Raw genomic sequence first — 12,688 nt, forward strand, 5'->3', positions numbered from 1 at the left:
GGACATGAACCGGCAGCATACTGGTATCTGCTCCATTACCCTGCCCAGTGGACCAAGCGTGACTTCATTCGTCTCTGTTTCAGTGGCAAATCCACCTGATCTCTTGTGTTTAGATCATTTCACACTGAGGCTCCCAATGGGAGCTCGCACAAAGATTCTGGTGTAAAACAATGCAAATGTGTGTGTATTTTGCGTAAACATACACCACAGGCACACGTTTTAGCAGTCGGGTTAAATGAAATGGTTTCAGAGATCACAGAAACTTTCTAGGTTAAAAGTGTTAAGTACATGAATGCTGAAAAACAAAATTACATCAAAAGGTTGCCTCAGTGCATCATGTTTTGCAAGGTTGCATTACCTCGCATTACCCTTTATAATGTAAACGCAAAATTAAATAGTATGTACAGTATATTTGCCTTCTATGTGACATATTTAGGAATTGGTGTAATTGGTGGTTTTTAATTTTATTTTTTAAATAAATAAATATATTATTTTATTATTATTAATTTTATTTAATTTATATTTAATATTATTATTATTATTGTTATTATAGCTATTATTATAACAATGATAATAAATACATTTTTAATGATTATAATTAGTGTGTGTGTGTACATATATATATATATATATATATATATATATATATATATATATATATATATATATATATATTCCCCAAAATGTATGTGTTGTACCATTTTTACAAATTTCTGTGTGAATTGATCTTCATTTCTTCTGGTTTATTTTAATTCATTTTTCTTTCACTCCATATGTCATAAAAGACTTGGTTTCTGGTGCCACGTTCCTTTAAGTTACCTGATCAGCCTGAGTGACAGCAATCCGACTTAGGAAATTCAAACATTTCTCAATCTCTGTTTTGCAGCTCCACCCGCAGGAAGACTGTCACACAATCCTTTCAATCTCTCTTTCTCTCTCTCTTTCCCCCTCCAGATGTACAGCACATTAAGCGCAGAGACATCGTGCTCAAGAGGGAACTGGGCGAAGGGGCCTTTGGGAAGGTGTTCCTGGCAGAGTGCTACAACCTAAGCCCCACTAAGGACAAGATGCTGGTGGCTGTCAAGGTAAGAGATGATCCCTCCATTCCAGCAGGGCCGTAGTGCTCTCCAGTTACACAGGACTCATTCGAAAGGTCAAGCCCCTTTTTCCAGCCCCCCTCGAATGACATATAAAGTTGATCCTCCTGTGCCCGCTAGAGCGGGGTTTCTTTCAGGGAACGATCGCTAGACGTCTTGGTGGTGGAGGATTTGTTAACTAAGATCAATGATGGAAAGAGCTCTGCTGTGCTCCGAGGAGAGATCAGCTACAATAGCGTTTAATATTTGGCATTGATACAAGGTTTGGGGGGGTATTAAGATATTGCAGTGCTGTGGTTTAGTCTTCATGGCATAGACGGAGTGGAATGAGTCATCGCTGTGGGCAGACAGTTCCTGGATAATGCCTTAACATGGTTTACCACATGGGACTATTCACCAAGGTCAAGGAACTCACCGTCCAGTGAGTTGAGGCAGTCTATTGAAGGAGGTCTTCAGATCAGTGCTGATCTATAAGTCCGCTAGTTTGTCTGTCGGTTTCGAAATGTCAAAGTTTCAAGGTTTCACAGATGCTGACATGTTGAAGTATGAAGTCAAACATATACTTTTATTTTGTTGAGTTTTTTACATGAGGAAAAAAATAGAAGAATTATCAGCTTTATTATGTTATAAATAATATGAATCATTTAAGAAATACTATTATAAACCTACCTAACCACCCACCCACCTAACAAACTAACCTAACCAACCACCCATCTAACTACCTAAACCACCTAACCCATCCACCCACCGACCTACCTACCTACCCACCCACCCACCTAACTTCGGAAACCACCTAACCCATCCACCCACGACCTACCTAACTACCTAAACCACCTAACCCATCCATCCACCGACTTACCGACCTAACCACCCACCCACCTAACCACCTAATCCATCTAATCCATCACCACACCGACCTACCTAGCCATCCATCCACCCACCCAACTACCTAAACCACCTAACGCATCCACCCACCCACCAACCTACCTTCATACCTATCCACCCACCCACCTAACTACTTAAACTACCTAGCTACCCACCCACCCACCATCCTACCTACCTACCCACCCACGTAACTTCGGAAACCACCTAAACCATCCACCCACGACCTACCTATATATATATATATATATATATATATATATATATATATATATATATATATATATATATATATATATATATATATATATATATATATATATATATTTAACTTGATTTTAATTTAACTTTATATATATATATATATCTCCCACGTTTTCTTCTTTTTCATTATCAGTGAGATCTTGTTGGCTTTCACGGTCTTGCACTTTAGTCCAAAATGGTTGGAGGAATAAATCTGGGCAATAACACTGTCTGCTAGTGACGGTTTATCATCCAGCAAAGCACATCATTCTGGAGATGCTGTGATCAAGAGTGATGGAGCTGACAGTGTCTTTTAGAATCTTGTGATGGTGTCTAAAGAAGATTCTCATGTGAAGAACAACACAAGCAGCCACATGCCCTGTTTTACCACTGACCCATTGGACAAAAATGATCTCTCTGATATCTAGTTTTTTCCCCCTTTTAAACAGAAATTAAATTACATGGAGAGCAAATAGAGGAGACTTCAGTTTTTTTCCTAAGAAAAAGAATAGAGGGCTACTTATAATTAAGGAATCTAAAAAGAAATCTAAATAAAATGTATTAATATGTTTAAAACAGTTAAATGTAACTATGACATAAATGAATAACTCCCTTTCCAAATTGATGCATAAATAGAAATTAAAACCTGTATTTAATTAATGTTTATCCATTTCTTAATCCATTTGCCAATTTCTCTATTCATTTGTCAAAGTTAAAATGCCATTGGACTATTCACATGGGAGCAGCCAATGAACTTTGACACACAAAGTACACTGAGATGGCCATCAAGAAAAGCAGCAGTAGATTTTGCGGGAATTGTCTGATTTCAGAATTAACAAAAAAAAAAAAAAATGTCTCTGATTAGTCAAGATATTAAAATATTCAATCAAAAGGCAGAGATCTCAATAAACTATTTTCTCATTAGGTTCCTCCAAGACCAAACCATGCTGTTCTTAGAAGAATCTAATGAGACACTAGTTTGAGCTATACAACCCACATTCATTGTATAGCTCTAAACCCCCACTGTATTTCAACAATTGTGTAGTTTTCATTTAGGAATTGTAGGAGAAACGTCTAGTCTGAGGCCAAGTTGATACTTTGAAATCTAAATGAGTCTCTTCAGCTTTGAAAGAACAACCTCTGAGCAATAAAACGTTCCTCCGGGAAGCTGCTTGGCTTCGTCTTCTTCATGGAGCTCCATCGCAGCAGCTGTTGTTTGAAAGCTGTCCAACTCAAATTCAGAGAGGTCAAGTTTTTCCTTGTATTTTGGCCAAAGAGCTACCAGCGTCTCTCTCATACCTTTGCTCTCCCTCATCTCCACCTGATGCCCAAGACCTCCAGACCCTTATTACAAGTGACAGCCTCCCAGGTGTTGCTGGATTCATCCCCTCTGCTCTTCCCAGCCCTGTGCAGGTGGCCAATTTTGCAACACAGGAGTAATAAAGCATTATGGATAGGGATAGATACCTCGCCATCTGCGAATTGGTTCCCTCATCCATCTCGAATGCATGAACCTCTCTGCAATTCCTGATATGGATTAACCCACGGTAGCTCTAATTAAAATTAAACTGCGAGTTCTGAGGGCGAAACGCAATTATAACATAATTGAAGGAGCGATTCCTCACAAACACAACGTGATGCTGCATCTGGCTGCTAGAGTGTCTGGGAAACCAATTGACATATCACGGCCAAGGCCACTAAGGGGGGGTATTTTTCTGTGAATGATGGGATATAAAATGACAAAAAGACGGATGTGTACAGGCGACTATTTAATCTTCCAGAAAAGACAAAGAAGGGCACGAGCAAATCAGAGACGTCATGCTGGTCAATTTGAGCATCTTCCTTGGCATCCCTTGGTTTAGTCCATGCATTTAACTGTTGTGAAAAAGTCTGATGTTACCTGAATGATTTAAAGCACTTTCGGCGTCTACAAAATAATATTTGTGTCAACTCATCTACATTTTGATTATGCATTTACATATACAGTCAAAAATAGCTCAGCATGCTCCATTGGTTTTAAATTGTTCAGGATTCATAAGCCATTAGAGACGGATCCGTTTATATACAGATTAGTTGGAGAGGTTAGTCCCGTTAACCTGATTAATTGTTCACTTGAATTATTTATTACTGACTGACTCATTTAAGCTCCCTTAATTAATTTACTTGTACCGTATAAAAAAACTAATAGCAAAGTCACATTTCAATCCTGTATATCCACAATATATCCTCTTGAAGACTAAAATTTCATCATTAATATTGTTTTCAGTATTATTATTACTTTTTATTAATATTCATAATCAGTTGTATTATGTGTCTGTATAATTACTTTTTATTTGTATCAATAGTCATTTGTAATCATTGTATTTTGTGAATCATAGTGTTCTTGAGTATATATGTTTGAGAGAGACTTTGGGACAGCTAGACTGCATGAACGGGGGGGGGGGGGGTGAGAGAGTTTGTGCTGAAGAGTTAGAGATATTAATTATTATATTTTTTGTGATTAAACATTTCAAACATGCATTACAAAAACATTTTTAATATGTTTATTTGTCAAAAGAATTTCAGTATAAATCCCAAAAATGTCTCTGATTAGTCAAGATACTAAAGTCTACAATCATTTTTACAATCACAATCATTTTTGACCAAAAAACAAAGGCACATTTCATTCCTGGATATCCTCTAATATTAATGTTTTGTCTTTGAAATTTTAATTTTAATTGAACTTTTCCCTTTTTTGCCCACAATGCTCAAGCGCCTGGCTGAGTAGCTAATTTTGTGATCATTAGACAATAAACGGTCTGTCTTCTGTTTCTTCCTTCAGACCCTGAAGGACCCCACCCTTGCGGCGAGGAAAGACTTCCAGCGGGAGGCCGAGCTGCTGACCAACCTTCAGCACGACCACATCGTGAAGTTCTACGGCGTCTGCGTGGACGGTGACCCGCTGATCATGGTCTTCGAGTACATGAAACACGGAGACCTCAACAAGTTCCTCAGGTGTGTGGATGGAATCAACACACTACACACACATTATGTCATGATGTGTAATCGTTAAAGTCCCTGTAAAGTCAAAATTAAGTATGTGTTCTGAGTTTGTCACACCACAGAAAAAATGTGTTATTAGCCACCCAGCCAAATTTGAATGATAAAAAAAGCCGGCAAGTACATAAAATAAGCGATCAAAATCTTGAAAAAATGAGCAGTAGTCTCTGCTCTCAAACGCTGGGGGCGTGTCCGCTGGCTGCGCTGAAACCACGCCCACTCGCGGGAAAGCTGCCGTCGCCACACTCAACTGTCACAGCTACAGCCGGAATGGATGCTCCTAGCAGCTTAATTTGTTTTACAAAGCCATACATGTTCGAGCCTGGACTACTTACTATAATTATAACATAAGCACACAAGGCAACTTACACTCATTGGTGGGCACGCACTGCCGATGATGGCACCAGTTGTCGGCGCGACGGGAGGATGAAGGCCGAGGCGGGAGATAGTCGGTTGAATGAATGAATCCCAGTTGTCTCCGACGAAAGTTTATAAAACTATCCCATGTAAAATGATCACTACAGAGGCGGGTTTTGGCGGTGATCCTCAGCTCTCCATCAAGGTGGCTCTTCACAAAATGAATCCACCTCTTGTTGATATGTTAGTTTTTCGGAAATTTAAATAAGGACACCGATCTGTTTTGTACGTGATCGCATCCAGGTAATACGCATTTCCGTGACGAAGGCATAGCTAGCTAGCAAACTGTAGGATGTAGTAGTAACTAATAGTACTGACTAGTGATGTAGTACTCGAGTCCGGTCTCGGACTCGAGTCCGGTCTCGAGACCGATTTCTGCTTTCTCGGACTCGACTCGGACTTGTTCTTACAAAGACTCGGTCTTGACTCGGACTCGACCCTTCAAAGACTCGGTCTTGACTCGGACTCGGCATAGGCGGTCTCGTCCCATCACTAGTCCACTAGAATACATACCACTAGAAAATTTTAATTGACTGTTCGCAAAGACCCGCCTCCTTAGTTACTGTCGCTATGTCCGACAAGCTACACCGTTCTCACGCCACACCATGTTCTCACGCAGTGAAAAATACATCGCGGAGCAGAGAGGAGACTGAACATATTAAACATATTAAACAAAGTCTCGCCTTTCAAACTTGGTCATTTTTTAAAAGAAATTTAAACAATAAATACCGTTTTGTGGCTCTTTAATGTGTCGTGACAGATCGCTGTAGAGCATCAGTTAAAGCTGCTCGTGAACCGATCATCTCTTCCTTCTAGTTAATTTATAGCCTCAAATAAACATGAACAAACATAAGAAGCAATGTTGTTTTAACCACGGAAAGGCGTCAGTACACTCCGTGTTTCAAGTTCAAATCCTCCCATGTTAACCAACGGACTCGGTCTCGACTCGGACTCGACCCTTCAAAGACTCGGTCTCGACTCGGACTCGACCCTTCAAAGACTCGGTCTTGACTCGGACTCGACTGAATTTGAAAACCAACGGACTCGGTCTCGACTCGGACTCGACCCTTCAAAGACTCGGTCTTGACTCGGACTCGGCATAGGCGGTCTCGTCCCCATCACTAGTACTGACAGAAACTCGCGATTGAGTTGCAAACTGATGTGAATGGGCTCCAGTGCGTCATCAAGTAGGGGCGTGTCCAGGAGCTCAGGGGCTCCAGTGCATCATCAAGTAGGGGCGTGTCCAGGAGCTCAGGGGCTCCAGTGCGTCATCAAGTAGGGGCGTGTCCAGGAGCTCAGGGGCTCCAGTGCGTCATCAAGTAGGGGCGTGTCCAGGAGCTCAGGGGCTCCAGTGCGTCATCAAGTAGGGGCGTGTCCAGGAGCTCAGGGGCTCCAGTGCATCATCAAGTAGGGGCGTGTCCAGGAGCTCAGGGGCTCCAGTGCATCATCAAGTAGGGGCGTGTCCAGGAGCTCAGGGGCTCCAGTGCGTCATCAAGTAGGGGCGTGTCCAGGAGCTCAGGGGCTCCAGTGCGTCATCAAGTAGGGGCGTGTCCAGGAGCTCAGGGGCTCCAGTGCGTCATCAAGTAGGGGCGTGTCCAGGAGCTCAGGGGCTCCAGTGCATCATCAAGTAGGGGCGTGTCCAGGAGCTCAGGGGCTCCAGTGCGTCATCAAGTAGGGGCGTGTCCAGGAGCTCAGGGGCTCCAGTGCATCATCGAGCCCTCGTTTTAGCCCCGCCCAAAAAATCCGGAACACAGCAACGGTGAAAAACTGTTTAACGGTCTAACTCCACAATTCAGTACTTCACAGTTCACAGTCTTTGTAATATGATTTAGCAATACATTTCTAACATTTATAATATGTTTAGAATTTTTTTTTAGAATTGCCTTTACAGGGACTTTAATCGTTATGTAAACAGTAATCGTTATGCTTTGCTTGTAAAATGATCTCAAATACAAAGGGAATCAGTTATTATTGATTGAGGTCACAGACCATTTTTGAACATAATTATACACCCACTGAATTCCAATGTGATGCTCTGGGAATACAAATCATCCTCAGGAGTTGCAGTGAGCCAGGGTTATGACAGAAATGGCAAAAAAAAAAAAAAAATCATTTTTTTAAAACAAATGTTTTAAATAAAAACAAAATATAACACTTGACTGTGATATTGTATGGGTAATTGATGCCAAAGTACCGTTAAAGGGGCTACAGGTATATATGTAGAATTCAGAAACCCTTGTTGTTAGCGACACCTGTGGCCGTTAAGTGAACTGCAGCCAACAACGTGCTCACACTCGTACACACTTAATCTGAACATGATTTAAGGCCCCTCACAGCGAAGTTCTTTTTCGCTCTTCGCGTAGAAGTAAAAAATTGGAAATACCTTTGCAGTGAACATCCCGACACGTCCATGCTGCTGAGAGCGGCTTTTAGATGAATATGTAAATATGTGCTGTGCACCTTCGTCTCAATAACAAAATAAACGCGCAACAAAAATAACAGCGGTGTGAAAGCAGCAGTTAAGAAAGCATTGATCTATGTTTCCATCAGATCTGCGATTCACTAGCATTGTGTCGACAGATGAGGTTTAGTGGGGGGTAATTGAGAATGAATGTGGGAAAGTCACGTGAGAGGAGGCATTGCCTCCATCGTGCTTTGATTGGATATGATCAGTTATGATTGAATATGATTGGTTCGTGTGATAAATTCCGCCACTTGTTTTTGTGCACATTCTCATTAGCCTGAATAAAGATAATGGCCCAGAGAGCAACATAGTGTTGGCCCTTATCCGGCCCACATCTAGTACGCGTGGAATCCACATGTACCAGATGTGGCCCAGATCTGGGCCAACACTATGTTGCTGTCTAGGGGGAAGACTAATTAAAAAGTAAGTAAATAACACTTAACAGGGCCTGAAAACATGATGACTGTGTGGTGTGTACAAGGTTGATGACTGTTGAAAATCAGTGACTATTAAAAAAAAAAAAAAAAACTGAACATTAGTTCACAAGAAATATACATTGTTTAAAATGTTACTACCTCTAGTTATTAATAAATTTAGAAACACTATCTTGATGAAATTTATACTTGATTTTAATAAATAGAAATATACATAGCTATTGCCAAAAATACAAAATAGAACTGTATTTTGTCTCTTTTTTAATTTAATGTTTATTTAACAGACTTAAATATACATATTTAAATTTACATTTATATCTGCCTCATTTTAAAACACCACTGCTATAGACTATATAGATCTGGCTATGTGAGACTATGAATTAATCCATTTTATGTGCATGACACATTGACATTACAGTACAGAATAGCCCTTTCGGCTTTATCATAAACATTGTATAAGCATTCATTCCATGTGACATTCGGAAGAGAGGCTTTCGGGAGCTAGCGTAACCGCCACATCCTTTGTATTTTCCCGGCGAAATCGATCCAAGACCTTCACATACAAATTAGTCTACAGGCTTTCATAGATAACCTAGGAAGTATGGGGTAAGTCTCTATTTTTCGCTACAATCTGTTCATACATTGGCAATACAAAAAGCGATTAATTCATGGAAATTCTTACAAATAGCCCCTTTAAGGCAAGACATTTCACTCAACAGCCATCTTTGAAACACCTCTTGGGCAGCTATTTCAGTCATGCAAGTACAACTCCTATCTCTTTGAATAAATTTTGTTTCTAGATGCAGTCATAAGCGCGTGTCTCAGAATGCTGGCTGTTTCTATAGTTGCACTGCAGTTACACAATGACTTTACCAATTGGAGATTGGCTCTTTTTTTTTAGAAGATGGGACTATTCTGCCTTATTGCGCTTTAAAATTTCTCCAATTCATAGTAATATGAGTGCACCATTTTTGTATATCTAAAGTCTTGATGCTTAACATGAATATTTCAGCTCCTATAACTGATCAGCTGATCCCTTTCGTTTAGGTTTGTTAATGTTATAATGACTTTTTCCTTTTTTAATGGTCTTGCAGTGAGACAAACTTTATTATTCCATATAGTTTCTTAATTAATATGGTCATAAAATTGCATAAATTCACAAGTATAAAATAATTTGCAACATAAATAAATAATTTTAGATGTTTGTCTAACCACAGGACACTTTCTCAGAAGTATCTAAAAAATATATAATTATTTGAAATATGTGCGTGCAAAAATGTTAATTTTTAATACAATTATTTTTTTCAATAATTGTATAAAGCTAATGACCTGTCTAGCTATGTATTGACTGTAATCACTCTAGATTTCAAAAATTTTATTCGAGTAGTGATTCTTTTTTAAAAATTTGTATAGCAATATAGGTAATATTTTAGTTTAAATGAGAGTTTAGGTTCAGATGACAAAATGGTTGGGAACCCCTGCATTAGAATGTTGGGTAAACCAGTTGCGTGCCGTTTTCTTATCGTTGTGATGTAAAATTCAGCTTTGTGATGTCAGCAGGGCCCATCTGACTGTGACTGATAGGTTACAACCTTCCACAACGGTATTGAACAAGGTGGATACATAGGTGTACATGGTTTCTGACAGGGCTCTGTCGAAAGAGCAGAAATTGCTTTCTTTTTCCAGCTAGCAGGATTATAGGGGATAACAGGTTTCGTCAAAACTGCTTCATACGTAATGACACTATAAGGCGATAGATTCATGAAAAGGCAGAGAAAACTGACAGAGATGCAAATTGCATCATACAGTATTCGTTTCCTTTGAAGAGGAAAGTACTCCGTTGATAATTTGCATTGACATGAATAGCCGCATTAGTTTATTTTAATTTTCCATTGATTTGTTTTCTTCTGCATTCATGAATATAACTTTAATTCCTATCTAGTGCACTGCAAAATTCATTTACTTTTTAAAAGGGATAGTTAACCCAAAAATGAACATTCTGTCATCATTTACACACACTCAAGTTGTTCCAAACCTGTATGAATTTATTTTATTCTCCTGAACACAAACAAAGATATTTTGAAGAATGTCGGTAACCAAACAGTTCATGGGCCCCATTGACTTCCAAAATACTATAGAAGTCTATGGGGCCCCATCAACTGTTTGGTTACCGACATTCTTCAAAATATCTTCATATCTCGTATGAAATCAATTCATACTGGTTTGGAACAACTTGAGAGTTTGTAAATGATGACAGAATTTAAATTTTTGGGTGAACTATTCCTTTAAGTGTGTTGTAAGCATCCAAATACTTGTTGGGACCTGTTACGACCCCCGATATAGTCTAGGAGTTCGGGGGTCCAACATTTAAAATTGACATTAAAGAGAAACATATATAACCCTGATGTTGTGCAAAAAAACATCCACCAATCCAGTAGCTGTGCAAAAAGCCAACACCTTTATTCTGTACAAAAAGGTAATAGGCAAAAGGTGAAATAGCCTAAGACAAACACAATGAAGAATATAAATATATACAGTGGATACAGAGTTTCTGTAAGATGTTCAATAAATATTTACAGTGGATACAGAATTTCTGTAAGCTGGTCAATACCACAAAAGAGAAAGAGGGGACGTGGACGGCGCCAAAGAAAATAAAGTAACAAAACCAAACGAAGTCTAACTTGTAGATAACCTCTAATCCTAACTAAGAAAATAAAGAAAGAAAACAAAGATCTTCAGCGTCCAGGACGCCCTATCTAGTCTCCACTAACTACCCATAACCAAAAGTACATGGGGTGGCACTCGCCCCTAACCTAGTGTACTAGACAGCTCAAAAACCCTACGTGTTGCAGTGTATGTCACGTGACATTCTTACCTGTCCGCCTCTTTCAGGACTAGTAACATACAGTGGGACACTGTATACTCAAGTTACACAAAACAAAAAGAAACGAATACAAGAAGAATGGAATCATACACTAAAATCAAGCAACACAAAAACAAAAAGGGTTACAGAAACAAGAGCAAGGTAATTTCTGCAAGATATCAACAGAAAGCCGTGCGTGGGAAAGAAACGTCTGGCGTTCTCTTTTATCCGAGGTGGTCTTTTCCCATTGGCGACAGAGATGATTGAGGACGTCAGCGCTGATGATGATTGACAGATTACCGGACCAATCACGGGTACCTAAGAAGTGAAAGTAGACAAGAGAAGCGGGGAGAGAAACAAAAACAAAACACACGCAACACAGGGACGTAACAGGACCAAAGTGACAGAACTGAAATCAGTTGGGTCATTCTGTCTGTTTTATACTTACAGAGCTCACGGTCCAGATGCAATGATCCTGGTTGACGGACAGCCACTTCAGACCAATGGGGAACTGGGTTTGTCTCAGATGCTGCACATAGCCACTCAGATCGCATCAGGGATGGTCTACCTGGCGTCTCAGCACTTTGTGCACCGTGACCTGGCGACACGCAACTGCCTGGTGGGCAACGGGCTGCTCGTGAAAATTGGAGACTTCGGAATGTCAAGAGACATCTACAGCACTGACTACTATCGGGTAAGAGTGGTTTTGTATTCATAAATGCTTGAGCAAAATAAATGTTGTCAAAAATTGCAAGTCGGTGGAAAAAACATTCATAAGATCTTGAATCATTCAGCTCTGAGACAGTCTGAACCTGTATGTAGTTCATTGATTAGTTATCAAATATCTACAAAACACAAATTAACCCTTTGTCAATTGTGGCGTATGATGGATTCATAATTGAATGCATAATTACTCATTTTGAATGACTTCTGAAAAGTTGTAATATTTATATATTCAGCTGCTTTTATTTTAAAAGACCTCAATCAAATTGTTTATATACAGTCATTAGATTAGTCATACTGAATGTTAATTAAGGACAAGGTAAAAAAAATTCACCATATTTGTTATTAAAGATATTAACATAAATACAAACAAAGCCCATTAAACATCTAAATCATACACAGAGCTCTGAATACAAGCCTTGATGATATGTTACCATGTATTGGGTATTTTAAAAATACATTTGAGATGTAAAAAGTACAAATATCATATTCATGTTTTGCAAGGATAATTGTGTAGATTTACATT

The 12,688-nt window shown here is 39.3% G+C and overlaps 1 protein-coding gene across 3 annotated transcripts in view; it reads left to right on the forward strand.

Moving 5' to 3' along the window:
• Positions 1-12,688, forward strand: part of ntrk3a (neurotrophic tyrosine kinase, receptor, type 3a) — a 215,508-nt gene that overhangs the window by 192,505 nt on the left and 10,315 nt on the right. For all 3 annotated transcript variants that reach the window (XM_079859110.1, XM_079859111.1, XM_079859112.1), the window contains exons 13-15: positions 955-1,085; positions 5,044-5,216; positions 11,890-12,133. In XM_079859110.1, the coding sequence (XP_079715236.1) occupies positions 955-1,085; positions 5,044-5,216; positions 11,890-12,133 (548 nt within the window). The remainder of the gene's footprint in view (positions 1-954; positions 1,086-5,043; positions 5,217-11,889; positions 12,134-12,688) is intronic.

Source organism: Squalius cephalus (assembly GCF_949319135.1).
Source record: "Squalius cephalus genome assembly, chromosome: 23".
Classification (NCBI taxonomy): Eukaryota; Metazoa; Chordata; class Actinopteri; order Cypriniformes; family Leuciscidae; genus Squalius; species Squalius cephalus.